The sequence below is a fragment of the Pholcus phalangioides genome, unplaced genomic scaffold (genome assembly GCF_987345545.1).
Source record: "Pholcus phalangioides strain wild (caught in Gottingen) unplaced genomic scaffold, Ppha-v1.0 ptg000015l_1, whole genome shotgun sequence".
In the NCBI taxonomy this organism is placed as follows: domain Eukaryota; kingdom Metazoa; phylum Arthropoda; class Arachnida; order Araneae; family Pholcidae; genus Pholcus; species Pholcus phalangioides.
The window spans coordinates 19,505,717-19,521,139 of NW_028301608.1; the positions used below are offsets into that span (position 1 = coordinate 19,505,717).

The 15,423-nt window shown below is 35.1% G+C and overlaps 1 protein-coding gene across 2 annotated transcripts in view; it reads right to left on the reverse strand.

The window, feature by feature from the left end:
* Positions 1-15,423, reverse strand: part of LOC149075623 (uncharacterized) — an 82,745-nt gene that overhangs the window by 41,853 nt on the left and 25,469 nt on the right. For both annotated transcript variants that reach the window (XM_089243110.1, XM_089243109.1), the window contains one exon: positions 9,795-9,879. In XM_089243110.1, coding sequence (XP_089099236.1) covers positions 9,795-9,879 — 85 coding nt within the window. The remainder of the gene's footprint in view (positions 1-9,794; positions 9,880-15,423) is intronic.

Consider the following 15,423-nt stretch of genomic DNA (forward strand, 5'->3'; position numbering starts at 1 on the left):
CGAAATAATATTTCGATCTTCATACTAAGTAGCTACACACAATTAAAAAAAAAAGCGCTATAAAAAATGCATCACTACGTGGAAGTTGAAAACAATCGAGTCCGTTTGTAATCGCCGCTATGTGGTCGTGTGGGCATCGTGATAGAGTCGCATCGCAAGGATCCGTAGTGGTGCTCGGCTGAAGTTGGTTTTCTGTGGTTTTCAAACTTCAAAGAGCGAATGCGGGAGGATTTTTCACACTTAGAGAAGAAATTCTTTCCACAGAGACCATTCAGATCTACACCATTTAAAAATTCACGTATAATGTGATAGAAAAAATAAACCAGCCGAGTATTGTTTGCCGCAGAAGACAGATGGTAATCCTTCCTTCACATTGCAACTGAATTGAATTCAATATATTTTGTGAAATATTTATCTGATTACAAAATTAGCATTTCACACCGCAAGTGTGGGGCTTTGGTCGCTTGAAATAATCATTGAATCTGTATTATACACATATTTGAAACCTTAAATGTTGGCCCGAAACAATATACACTTTTTATTTGTTTTTTGATTCATAACATGCTAATTAAAAACACAGCCAAGCAAAAAACTCTTACTTCAAAATCCGTTACTGATATAAACTTAATCATTTTTTATCCTGTTATTTTAAATTTCTCATGTATTTTGAGGGAAAATGTTCACAATTCTTTTTAAACTTCTGGAATTGTGAGAAAGTCTGAAGGTCCAATACTAGGTAACTGTAGTAGTACTTTATTATGGCATGGAAATGGATATTATTTTATCTAAGCATCTCTGGCCATAACTAGCTGGTCATAATTAGAAAAATTATTGATTGGCACACAGTACTGGGAGTGACAAACAAACAAAGTTTAAAAAAAATAAAATAAAAGCATCAAAACAAAATCTCTCTCTATATATGTAAAGTTTCAATTCCTTTTAATTTATATTGCTACTTTTAAAAGGTAGTAACAAAAGTAGTTTGGAAGGTGAGTAATTCACCAGAATTTCTCTGAGATTCCTTATAAAACTCAAGTCTGTATAACCACTCAACTATCAATACACATTTTAAACACATATGGGGCCATTCAAATATTATGGCAGCAGATTTTCAGCCATTTTTACCCTCCCCCATCAGCAAACCACTGACCCTCTCCTCCCCTTTGTCAGCAAAATTTCATCAGCTTCACCCCGACTTCCCAATACATACTGGGAGCAGCACTTTTGTTTCTTTTTAATATGCCACCTATGCACAAATCCGTTGCAACCACAGCTTTCCACTCATACAAGAAAATTATTTTCAGTAGTAGTAGTTTTTATTTTTTTGTCTCATAAATTCCACAGCTTGCTTTCTCATCCACATCATACAGGAGCAAAGATGGTACAGAGGTGTTGGAAGGGAGTGGTGATGCACCATTCACAAGAAATTGCATCATCGGCATTGGGGGAAGGGCAAATATAGACAATCCTCACTTGGTGAACCAACTTTCTCCCAGTTTGAAAAGCATGTATCTGCTTATGTGTGAGAGTCCCATAAATCATTGAAGGACAATGCACGAGATGCCGAGATGCGTGGAGTGGACACAAAACAGTTTAGCTGACACTCTCCATAAGTATGACAGGACTGTGGGGGGAGGGGGTTCTGCAGAGGTCTCAGAAAGGTTTGAGAGGTCTACTAGAGGACTTATATATATATATAAGTCCTCTAGTAGGTGTTGTTCCTGGAATACTAGTTCAGGTGTTCACAACCTAGGGAAAGGTTTTTCTTGTGTTTGGTAATCCTAGTAAAGTTGGAGAATAAAGATGCCATTAAGAATATTTCATAAAGGATGGTTCATTATGTAAGCATCATTCAACTCCTCCCCCCATCATCAAAAGTCAGCAAATCCAAAACCCCACCCCACCCTCCATGCTGACACAATACTTGAATACAGTGAAACCAAAGATTACCATTCAGTTTCTTTTTTTAACTCTGTACTTAACTTTAGAGAGGAGGACAGGTAAAAAAAGAATCCTGTTAGGACATAAAAATGTGCGGAAATAAAATATTTTGATCATTTAAAGTATGTCATGTCTTTTGCCTTCAATATACAGAAAAGTAATCAATAAAATGCCTAAACCATATAGTCAATCTCATTGCACTCAATCACAAATATAAATTGAGTTATTACAAATTATGGTACAATTATGTATACTAGAACGCAGGGCTGGACTTAGGCAGGTGCAAAGGTTGCGGCAGCACCATGCCGATAAATATTAAGAGGCCGCAGAACGAGATAAAAACATTTCTAAATTTTTTGATGTTAATATTCTCACCAAAGCAAAGCTTAAAATTTTGTTAAAGACCTCTGAAATTCTTACATCGAACCCTCTGGCCTAGAATTTTCACAGAACCCCCCCCCCCCCAATGCCACAGGAAGGATGCAGGTGGATCTAGCACCCCCTAGTGCTGGATCAGAGGTGGCGTTGAATTCTACTTTTAAAATTACACGAGAGGCATAATGCATGTTTTTCTGGTTGAAAGAGCATCTGGTTGTGACCCTGGGCTCTCTAGCCCTGACAGCTCTCCAACCTTCAAGTGCCTGGAGTCACACTAGCAATTTTTTTAGGGGCAGCAGGCACTATCGTCCAAATTTATTGTCAAATGCTTATTTAATTTTTATATGAAATAGTACTTCGATATTCATTCCTGGATGCCAATGTGAACCTGGCGTCCCAATTCCCTATTGACCATGAGTCAATGTGGAATTGGGAAACAGTGTTTTTGAGGGCTGCAAAATACTTAAGCCCGTCCCTGCTAGAACCCTACTAATCCAAACCCCACTCAATCTGAACAACTCTTAGAAAAAAACCCACTAAATTCATAAATTCTGCATTGCAGCACATTATATTTCACATGTGGACAATGAATACATGATCATACCCCATAATGATGAATTACACATAATTGCCTTGAAAAAATCTTCCATCTTCCACAGATGATGCAGTTTGTAGCAAGGCCATAGCGGCGGGGGTGGGGGGTCCCCCTTTTTTACATTTCAATGTAAGAAAATGATTGAAAAGATGGTCAAATCTATTGTTATATCCCTTTGGTTCCCCCTCCCAAAATGCAAGTTGTCCCCCTCTGAACGAAATTTTTGGCTATGGGCCTGGTTTGTTGCCATCGTCTTAGAAACATGATGTCTGCAGGGGCTGCATTATCATGCTGTACCATACTTCATGTATCGAAGGGTAGTTTAAAAAGCAACAACAGCTTCTGAACGAGTCTCTGGTAGTGAAACAATATCAAAATCGAACCCATCTCTTAATGATGAATCATTGCCAGTTGAAACTTTGGAGAAAATTTCTGCATCCATGAAAATTTTACAGCTGTTGGAGTCTATAGTTTGTTTCAGGTTAACTTTGCAGTGGAGAGAAAGGTAGAGAGTTTATTCCTTCGCCGCAAAATATAGTTCCCATACATCGGAGGTTTATGATGATCATTTATATAGAATATTTCAAATTTTTTTATGATTTCGAAAAAGATACTGAAAAAATACCATTTTGAACCAATGTATATTCGTTTAAAATTTTTAAATTAGAAAAATATTGGTTACCATTATCAAAAATCCATGGCGAGCTCAAGAACATTTTGGCGCGATTTCCAAAAAATTTTCCCCGCCAATATTACTATCGTGCTTTTTTTTTTTTTTTTGATTGCTCAGTTATATATATATATATATATATATATATATATATTATATCGTCATTTTGTTGAATTTTCCAATAGATACACTTTTCCATTCAGTTTTGCATGTAGTTATAGGCCTACACACCCAGACGAATATTCAATCAGGTTTTTTTTTTCTCGCGAAAATAACCTCCAACGAATTCAGATATTCACTCATAGATTACAGGAAGTGTCCCTCTTTCACGACAGCGCCGATACCGTTGTGAGAGGCTCTCTTTATGGGGGTAGGTTACGGTTCCAGGCACCCCCCCCTTTTTTTTTATATCTATCTCTTGCCGTGTTCGTAGGATAGGGGTGGTTTCTGATTCCAATAGCCGATAGCGGAGGGTGTTGACATAAGTAATGTCTCTTTTTCACCCACACCAACTTCCTCCCCCACAGCAGAGGCTGTTCCTCCAGATGACCCTTCAGTGTCTCTCCAGATAAATATAAATAAGCAAGAGAGAGAGAGACCCACAATGGTTTAGGCTTGCAGTGTATTCTTTTCTTCTGTGACAGTTGTATCTTGCTTTGCACCAGAGATAGACACGCTAAAACGTTCTCCGCTCTTTTTGGCAATAATGCATAAAGCACGTTATTGAAAAGAAGAGGAATTTTGGATTGCAGGTGGCCTGATGGAACACATGTTGGAGCAACAACAATTAATAAGTAATAGAGAATCAGATAGTTCTACAACGTCAAGTGAGGATTCCATAGAATGGGAATCCGTGAAAAATGACTAAAACTGTAGTGATAACAAGTGGCATCGACGTATATGCGTTCGGGTGGATGAGCGACGGAAATTTCGGCAAGAAAAGTGAGTAAAAGAATTCTAAATTTTGCCTTATCATTTTTATTATTATTATTTGGGGCTATTCCCAAATTCAAACGTGAAAACCGGGTTAATAGGAGTTACTAAGATACTTTTCAATAAAAAAAATTTTTTCAAAAACCGCACTTCAATTTCTGAAAGTATCGACGATGGTTTTTTTTTTTCATTAGCTAATTGTTACTGACAGCAATTTTTTCTACAAGCATTACGTTACACGTAAAAAATATTTTTTTCTGCGAGATTGGCGAGAATCGGCCATACCTTACCGAGGCCGCGCATCGATACATAGGTTAAGAGGCTTTCGTTGCCATAACAACGAGTGATGCGGTTCCCTCGTAGCTTCCTCTTCACTGCAAAGTTAACCTGAAACGGACTATAAGGATAACATTTTACCCCCACATCTTTATCCTCTGTTTTCTCACACAACCGGGTATTCCTGGATTTTCCTTTGCAGAAAAAACTTGAAACACAATTTTAAAGCAATGATATATCCAATGGGAAAGGACTCTTGACACAATCAAGTCACAACAAAATGCAATGAATTTGATGTGGCTGTGGCGCAGATTGCTGATTGGGAAAATGATGATTAAGAGGAACGCAAAAGGGGTAGTGTATGCAGTGCTCATAGCTGCCAACTTTTGAAAATGAAAATTCGGGAGATTTTCTCGCAAACCCGTATTTTATGCTAAAACCACTCCCTAATAAATACAATAGGGATTTTTTCCAAATAAAATAGGGATTTTCCAAACATAAAAGTTAAAGCGTAGGGAATAAAATCCCTACTGAAGTCAAATTAAAATAGGGATTTTACACACATGGAAGTTAAACCTTTGGGAATAAAATTCCTACGCAAAAAAACAAGTGAAATTGGAGGCCAAAACTTCAATGATGTAAATATAAATATTGTGTTCAATCAGAAACGCTGTGAACACAATCAGAATCTGCGCGAATGACCCCAAAATCATCGGAAGATGAAGGAAAACACCGTCAATTTTTGAAGAACACTGACTTTTTGTGACACTTGCTCGATGCTTTTTTTTTAATTTCACATGAGTGATGATGGCAGTCTTTCCATGCCCGATGTTTATGTCCGTAACACAACTTGTACAAAAAGGAAAAGTAGGCCCTCTTCTGGAACGTTTGATGAAAAGAAATTCATCGGAATAAGTATCTTTAAAATTGATTAAATATGTTTTTGCTTATCATTATTCATGCTTTGTTATATCGCACGTACGTAACTTCAACAAAAGAAATTTTGACCATATACGCGTCACTATAATCTTCAATTATTATCCAGGACTATTGGCTGCTAAGCCATTTCCCTGCACGATAAGACAAACAACTTTCTTGTTACCATCAGAGGGTTTGTAAAACTTCCTTAAAAAGGGAATTTCCCCATTTACGACGTGTGACGTCATTTCGAAAGGGAAAAAAAAAGAGGCTTCATGCCCCACAAGAAATTCCTTAGGGATTGTTTTCATAAGCGGGGATTTTTTTAATGAAGTAGGGAATTTTTAGGGACAATTAGGGATTTTTGTGATTTTCGTAAAAATTCGGGAGATTTAAGAACTTTTCGGGAGGTCGAGCGATGAAGCTAAAATTCGGGAGATTCCCGAAAAATTCGGGAGACTTGGCAGCTATGAGTGCTGCATGTCCACCTAATGCCCATTATCACTCTGATTCAATGCATTTATTGCATTTCTCAGGAAAAAAGAAAGAAAAGCATACGATTGTATCGACTTTCTGTTATCGTTAAACTGAGTTATCTGGTCTGTAACTCTTATCCCACTAGTAGGGAAACTCACTATTTTTAGTTTAAAAAAAAACGGTGCTTAAAAGATGAAGCCTGAGCGCAAATCTGTAATCAAATTCACCCTGTAATTCAAATTTTTTGCTAATTTGAACAGGTCACAGTCCCAATTAGTTCAGATTAGTAGGTGTGTACATATTGATGCAAATCTTTAAAAATTGTGTTCTTAAATATTAGTATTCAATTATAACCCCTTAACATCCATGATTTACGTTGTGTATATCATGATGTTATGTATCATAGACTATCTCTCTCTCTCACATTCATGAGGTTTGGATATCATTATCAAATTCAGTTGTCTCCTTTCATAGTTGAATCACATTACCCAACTCGAGTGGCGTGGTGGTAAGACACTCATCTGCCACTGTGAAGGTTGTTGTCACAGTCCCAGGTTCAAACCCGAGGGAGGATACGATAAGATATTTTCCCTAACAAGCTTGAGGCGACCACAGAAGATAGCGCCTTCATTTCCAACCCATCTCATTAATGGCAGCAAACTGTGATATGGCCAGAGTTGGTGTGCTTGGTAAAATTTATAACATTATCTACCCCTGAACAGCTCAAAATATGTTACTTATTTCATAAATCAGATACACTCAACTCATAATCAGTTGGTATCTCTGTTCATCAACAGTAATTTTTTTTTCATACCAATAATATACCAACCTTGGTAGATTTGATTTGACTAAGAAAGGTGAAACTACAATATTTGAACTCATCTGAATCAGTTGAACCTCCATGCACAAGTCTTCACCTCCAGAAATAAACACAGATTGTTTCACATTTGATGCAAAGCAACCATTAACGTGAGTTGACCATTCTCCATTCAATGATAAAAAATAATCACTATTTTGCAGGATTTTCTTCTCCTTGCTTGCCGATCAGGGACAATAAAATTTTGTGGATAATTCCACTCTAGGTGATAAGGGATAGCAAAAATTTGCAAAACATTCTATTTGTGGATGTGAATGCGCTGGTGTAAAAACTGCCTTCAATAGATGTGAAGCAATATTTATTAACTTTATAGCTCAAAACTTTGAACTATAAAATTAAGTGATAACTATATGGTTGTTAACCAGGGCAATGGTTAAAGTTGGCAATTGTAAATAGCACCTGGACGATGAACAGCCTAAAAGGAAAAAAAAAGAAAACCATATGGAATGGATTTACTCCTTTTGTGTCTGCCAAACAAATACGAGAGAGAAGTCAAGAAGAAAATAAAATATCATTTCCTCTCATCAAAAATAGCACTAAAAGGACCATTAGGGAAAAAAATTCTTGACTTGAAATAAATTGGCATCAGAGGGAGGTGATATTTTTACAAATGTGGTGCTTCAGAGAATTTTTACTGCATTTTCGTTCACAATATATTTTTATACGATGCTGGTTTTCTTAGATACTGGCCATAATAAAACTTCAGACTGATAATGTACATTAAAATTCATCAATAAACTCAACAGGAATGATCAATTAAAGAGTCCTAAAGCTATGATAAGCTATGATACAAAAGCAAAGGTTTATTGATGGTATAAAGCAGTGTTTCCCAAAGTGGGTGATGGAATTGTCAAGGGGGCGATAGAATCTACTGATTTAACATAGGATCCTATGGGTTTACTTGAGTTGGGGGCGATGAGAGGAAAAAATTTCTGACGAAGGGGGCGATGGAACAAAAAGTTTGGGAGACTATGGTATAAAGCTTCCTAGTACTAGTAACTGTTAAGCACGTAAATTTTGATTGAATGGTAACCATAATAAATATTAATAATTGAAAAAATATTAACACCCAAATAGTGGACAAAGCAAGTGTAACATAAAAATATAGTATGATATCATAATATATGTTTATGCATGTAAAATGTAGGCATATAAAACTTATGGCATCTAAAATAACTACAGTAGAACTTGGTATTCCACCATGGTTAATTCAAAATTTTTAGCAATTTGAACTTCTACAAACCACCCTTGAGTTTTGCATGCCTAATATACTCAGGGAGAAATTGAAAATTGTGAACAAGGAAATATTTATCAACATATATACAGTGGGATCCTTGATTCCCTCTAAAAAATAATAGTGGGCAATGATATGCATAAATACAATTTTATGTACTACAGGGGTCACAATCCATTTATTCAGTCAAAAATCTAGTACAAGATATGCAGAAGACTGGATGTTGTGAAGATATTTATTATTTGAGATGTTAATTTTTTTTTTTAAGGAAGGAAAAAACTCCTCTCTGCCTCTAAATAACATAAAAATCTAGTAATACAGTAAATTAAAGCCACCATAGTAATACAGCAGAATCGACTCACTAGCATTTTTAAATGCCTATTCTGACTTGGCTATAAGCTTTATCTGTGATTTGAATTTTCTGCTTCTCCTGCACTGGTTATCACTTACTTCCGAAAACCAGGCATTTATTTTACTACTTTTCTGACTGAAATAAATATTTTTTTTTCAATTTAAGACCTGAGGTACACATATGTGTACCTAACTCACAAGATTCTAGTAAAGATAGATCCAAATTAATTAATCAATCATTTTTTTAAAGGCATTTTGACATACAATAAACACAAATTAATGAAAAAAAATGTTTTTTTTCAATTGTCAGTTTTGGCTCAGATGTGAAAAGGATAGGCCGATATTACTCTCTGGTCCTGACACTTTTGATAATGTTAATATATCCCATCTATACATAGATCTGTGCTTGACTCAGACCTATGTAGTGCATTAAGATATAACTCCTTTATAATTTTTTTACTGCAAGCTATAACTGGGTTTAAACCTGCAGCTTAAATAAATAAATAAATAACTATACATTTCTCTGGTCTCTTGATTATCCTTATATAAGCATTTCATTGTGCAATGATATTCTATGCTGTGATAGCTTGGCTAATGAATACAATTCGTTCTGGAATCTCATTCGTTTAGAAATAATTCCATTTGTTTTAGGTACTGCCCAAAATTTAAAGATAACTTTTGTAAGATAATAATAAGCATTATAAAAAAATAAAAACTGAATGAAAGGTAAAATGAATAAATTCACTACCAGATGGGTAAATTAAAGAAAGACAGAGAATTTGATTTTTTTTTATTTCAAACTATTTATACAACCCAGCTGTAGAGTTCGAACTTATCGAATCAATAGAAGAAAGTAGAAGTAATCAAGAAGAAAATGTAAATCTTCCTCCCTTCTTTCCCCCCACCATGAGGACAAAAGGTTTTCAAGGAAGTTTATATTCACCAAACCATTCCCCCCTCCATTCAAACCCAAATCTTGCACATGTAAACAGGGCTGATCCTATAGTAACCAAGCTCAACTTTAATACATAAACAAATATAATTAGTTTATGCAAACATTGTGAGAGAGATTAAAAAAACTTACTCATATATTATATTTGACTACCACTGGAAAAGATAAAAAAAGATTAAAACTTTAACCTACCTTCGCCAGCAATGACTTTGCCTGCAGATAAAATGCTTCAACTGTTGCTGAATCACCCAAGTGAGTGATACTTTCAACATAATACCTGAAAACGAAATTTCATGATGCAAATTTAAAACATAATTAAAAATGAATATTCAGCAAGAGTTGTTTTGGTTTTGTGTCAATTTTTTTTTCTAATTAACTGCTTATTTATGGGTTATTCAGAATATTATTCAAGTACTTTGATCTAACAACAATTAGCCCTTTTTTAATATGTATGTAATGAATCTAAAATGAAGCTTTCAACATACAGCACTCCATTAATTTCATTTCACAGATTAGATTAGATTAGATTTTTGGTATATTGGCGCAAGGACCAATAAGGTCAAAATGCGCCAAAACAAATGATTAATTAAAAACAAGATGAAACCCATACTTGTCAAGTCAAGAAAGTAAAACTATGCGTAAAACAATGAAATTTCATGTCATTAGTCAACCACTTCAGTGGTGATTTGTTTAACTCAACCAGAAAGCCCAAGAAGATTTGTTACACTAATGTGGGGGGGGGGGGGCAACAATCAATGTAATTGATTAGGCACACCATTGTAAGGAAGTAAAAGCATGTCTCTTAAACATCAAACTGCCTGATCTTAAAGAATCACAAGAAATATGAGAGATTTCATACAATCTTATATTTATAACAAAGGGTATTTTTTCCCCTGATGACGTAAATATAATTTAAATGAGTGTACGGGAAACATCATGCCTACTAAAATCTGAAAGGTTTAAGCAAGCACTAGTGAAAACAAAATTATTTGATTAATGATCCAGTAGCAAAGGAAAATATAACAAATTGAAAAAAAAATCATAAATGCAGTAATACCCTGAAGTTACACGATAGGTAGGATCAATGATAACCACTTAAGTCAAATTTGCATATGTATGTATATAATTTTGAACATGAATATTTGTTAATTAGAACTAAAATTTAGGAAGACACCTGTCTTTTGGTCAAAACTGCAATCAAAACTGCAGTTATTCCTCCACAACATATTAAATGGGGGAAGGGGATATTTTTATAAGAGTGGTTTCAGAAAATCTAATCTAAGTTGCCTCATAGTCGCAATCAGGTCCTTAAAAAAAGTCCATATATCCCCAAAATCTGTACAAATGAACATGTTTAATCTGCTTTAAAGGCTTTTTACAAAATTGGCTTCATAGGCAAGAAAATAACTTTCCCTGATGGGTAAATCAGGTTGCAGGCTATGCGAGTTGTCAATAATGAGTATCAAATTGTAAACAAAATTTTTTTACGACTGGCAAAAATGTTGGCCTTTGATTAAAAAAACGTTTGAAGACAAGACTATATAACATTTGAAGCCATGACTATTCTGGAAAATGACAGATGCCACACGAGCTTCAAGATTCCATTTCTAAATCATGGCAAAGTAAAAACTTTCCCAGCTTAAACTGCTTTCGCATATATGTGTAAATTCATTTATATTTTAATAGTCTGATTAATCAAACAATTCTTATTTGACTATATTGCTTCAGCATTTGTACCGTGATTATGCTTGAATTTCAAGAATGGACATTTTTCACAGAAAAATGTGTACTGTAGTAATTTAAAAACTACAATAAAAATGAAATTTAGCAAAAATTATGGCTGTTTGCATGAGAAACAAATGTGGTGTCTGAAGATCTGGTGCTATATTCACACTTTTGTGTATCCTAAATTACTCCTATATATTTAGTACTGAAAATTCATGCAAATATCTGAAATTAAAAAAAAAAGAATACAGATATTCAGACACAAAGTTACAATGTCTCAAGATCCAGTACTTGCTTCACTGTTGTATGTTTACAGGGTGATTCGGAAAAGATGGGAAAAACTCTAAGAGGTGATATTACACACCAATACAAACAATTCTCATTAAAGAATGCATGGTCTAGCATGAAACGCAAACGTGCTAGCGAATTTTGAAATGGCAGATCTGCAAACGTTAAAATGGCACTTTAGCACAAGATGGTGCATTTAATACCCACAATATGGGGGTATTAAATGCACCATATACAATGTCTGGGCATCTGCAAATTCACATAACGCATATCGAAATGCGCATCAGCGATGCTTCTTCATCAATGTTTAGGCAGGAATCATCTGCGACAACCTAATAGGACCGTATCTTTTGCCTGAATGCCTTTACGAGGGCAAAATACTGGAAGAGGTACTGCCAGACTTGCTGGAGGATATTCCAACTGCCCTCCAGTGGGATATGTAGTTCCAGCACAATGAAGCTTCAGCCTAATTTTGGGGAGAGGTACGGCACTATCTGGATGTCACTTTTCCAAACCGATGGATCGGGGGAGGTGGTCTTGTAGCTTGGCCACCACGATCGCCCGATCTGTCGTGTCTTGATTTCTTTTTGTGGGGCAGCTGAAGAGTCTGGTGTATGAGACTCCTCTTGACTGTGAAGAGGATCTAATCGCAAGACTTTCGGCTGCTGTTCGCTATATGCCTGGAATATTCCAGAGTTTGCCAATCCCTCCTTCGCCACTGTTCTTCTTGCATCACCGTTGGCGGTCGATCTTCTGAGCAATTATTGTAAATTATTCATTGAAATTGCTTTTTCAACATTTACGTTATTCTTGTGTTTTCTCTTCGTTTCCTCGATTGTACTATGTTGCATCCTGTAGCACGTTTGCATTTCATTTCAGACCATGCAGTCTTGGATGAAAATTATTTTTGTGTGTACTACCACCTCTTAAAGTTTTCCCCATCTTTTCTGAATCACCATATATTGCCTTATCAACTTCTTTGTATTTTATAACCAACCCTTTGATATCACACTACTCAACATTTTTTACGTCAATGTAAGCTACCTTAATAAGCACAACACATCATATCTATAAGGTTATTGCAACAGCTTACATTTGGTAACATCATATGTGTTTGTTACGGTTAAAGTGATAAATCTAGTAATAATGCATAATCACCAACCATTTTGGTAAGTTTGATTGATGTTGTTCATCTATTGCAAATTTATGGCATTTACCAGTGGTTATTTAAAATCCCAAGCAAAGTGATATACATACTGACTGCACAAAGGAGAATGGAAAAATGAGGGCTAGGCATCACAAAGAGAACAGAAAACAAATCATATGTATAAGGAGAAAAACAAAAGTATATGATATCATGGAAAAAATTAAATATCTAAAATGGAAATGGGATGCACATATTGCAAGACAGGACTACAGATGGACCACAAGTATTCTGGATTGGTACCCTTGGGGTGTTAAACATCTGGGAAGGCATCCCCAAAGAAGATGGACCGATGAGATCTGAAAGGTGGCTGGGGTCAACTGGATGGCTAAAGCATCAGACAGAGTAAAATGAAAGAAATTAGAGGAGACCTACATTCAGCAGTGGATTTAAAATGGTTGATGATGCTGTAAAATTCCCAGTCAATATTGGTAAATATGATAATATAAATTACTCAAATAAATGCTCAATAAATTACTCGAATTTATCAGACATTATACAGAGACCTTCAGTTTACACATATACATGTTTTACACCTAGTGCACACATGGGAAGGGCAAAATTGATAAGCAGTTAAATGAAGGTGATATTTCCATGTCTCAAACTTAAAAAATCACTTAGAAATCAATCAAAATCACCAGTAACAGTTTTAAATAAAGTGAAATTTATGTAACTTATACTGAGACGATTATACACAATCACAAATTTCTCAATTTTTATGTAACATCCACAATTAAAACTCAATTTAGTGATTGCTGTAGAAACTGAAAAAATTATCATAAAATCAGAGATATCAGGTTCCCCCTACTAAAGAACGAACCCTCTCTCTTTGTGATAAAGGTAGGGCTCTCACTCAAAAAATTAGAGTACGTACGGGGGAGGGTATCCCCCAGATAACATATAATATATAACATAGCATAAAAGAAAAAATCTCTGAATTTTTTTTTTGAAAATTTTTTTAATTATTTTTTATAGCACTATTTCAGTATCCTGTAAGATTGACTCTCAAGCCCAGGGGTCTGTTTAGACCTTTTTTGTAGGGTCCTGGTTTTGTGAAAATTTTCTTCATTTTTGTGAAAAGAGTCAATTATCTGAAAAATACGTAATTGTGTTGGAAGCAAAATAATCTAGTTAATTAATCATGAAAGAAATGAAATACCAAATTCATGGTTCCATTGATTTTTATTTTGTGAAAGGACCGTTTTTCAGATTAAGAATTTTGTGAAGAGTTTGGGAAACAGATCCAAATTTTGGCTGAACAGACTCCTGCTCAAGCCAAAGCAAAATGACAGAAATGACTTGGTCATTTGATCATTTGTGTCACACCACCGTCATTTTCTGCACACTAAGGCTAATTTTGACCGGGACCTACAATTTATTGGCGATTCAGAATGGCAGTCTTTTTTTTATACTCATCGAGAGATTGGTATGCTAACCCTTGGGGGACTCCATGCAATAGCAATCTTTTGCTGTGGTCATGTCGCCATTTCTGCTGTACCCTTGTGTGAGGAAAGTTTCTGACAAAGACGAACCGGGTATCAAACTCGCGACACCTCTAAAAAATCCTTCGGTACTTCAGGTGAGTATCTTATCAACCTGGGTTACTGTGCCCAGAAATGACTTGGTTAAAAACACAATTTTAGGCCAAAATAGGATATTTAGCAACCACAGATAATTTTTTTCTGTCTCACCTCACAATATATATTACATTATTTTTTGGAATCTTCCATAGTCCAGTCTGTCACAACTCTCTCCAACAATGCACACAGCAAATTATGAAGACGTAAGTTTTTTTAAGAATGACACCCTTTCTAGACCACTTTGAAAAGCCCAGTGCAAATTATAAGGTCTGACATAAATAAGGTGAACCAGATGATATTTTACTGTATTGTCTATCCCTTTTTTAAAAGGATTAGTTTAAATTTTAGTGTTTAATGCCAGTGTAACCGTTTTTGACAAATCAAGCACTTTCATTTCCAACTCTTTACTGAGTGTTGTAAATATTGTTTATGCCTCTGCATGCCCTAAAAATACAGAAGAAAATTGAATGTTATTGGGTATCATCAGTCACAAAACCTAGAATAGGCCTATGTACCCAACCGCTTTGTTATGCAAACTGTTGTGTCACCTATACACAAAATGTGCACCATAATTTTGAATGATGAATATTACTGCCCAAGACCATGAAGTAGTAAGTACAAAATTATTTTTTTTCAAAAAGACATAGAAGTTTTTAACCACTACTCTACTTGTTAAATCCTCAAACTAAACAAATGAAAAATTAATAAACCAGCAAATGGTCCAAATAATTTTAAAAACAATACAATTTCTGCTTTGGAAGAATCATTAATTGCAATCTACTACATTTGTATTATTTGGCATTACATCAATGATTCCTTCAATTAAAACCAATTATACAAATTTTGTTGACAGGTTTTTGTAAGAAAAGTAGGACTAAACTGAGAAAGTAGGACATTTTACCAAAAAGTGGGAAAAGTAGGATGAGTGGGAAACCTGTATAAAGGTCGTAAGTCATTTTTTGATGGTCAGACAATACCTGTTTCATTTAAACCAGCAAGATAAAAATTGAGAAGAAAAAAATTA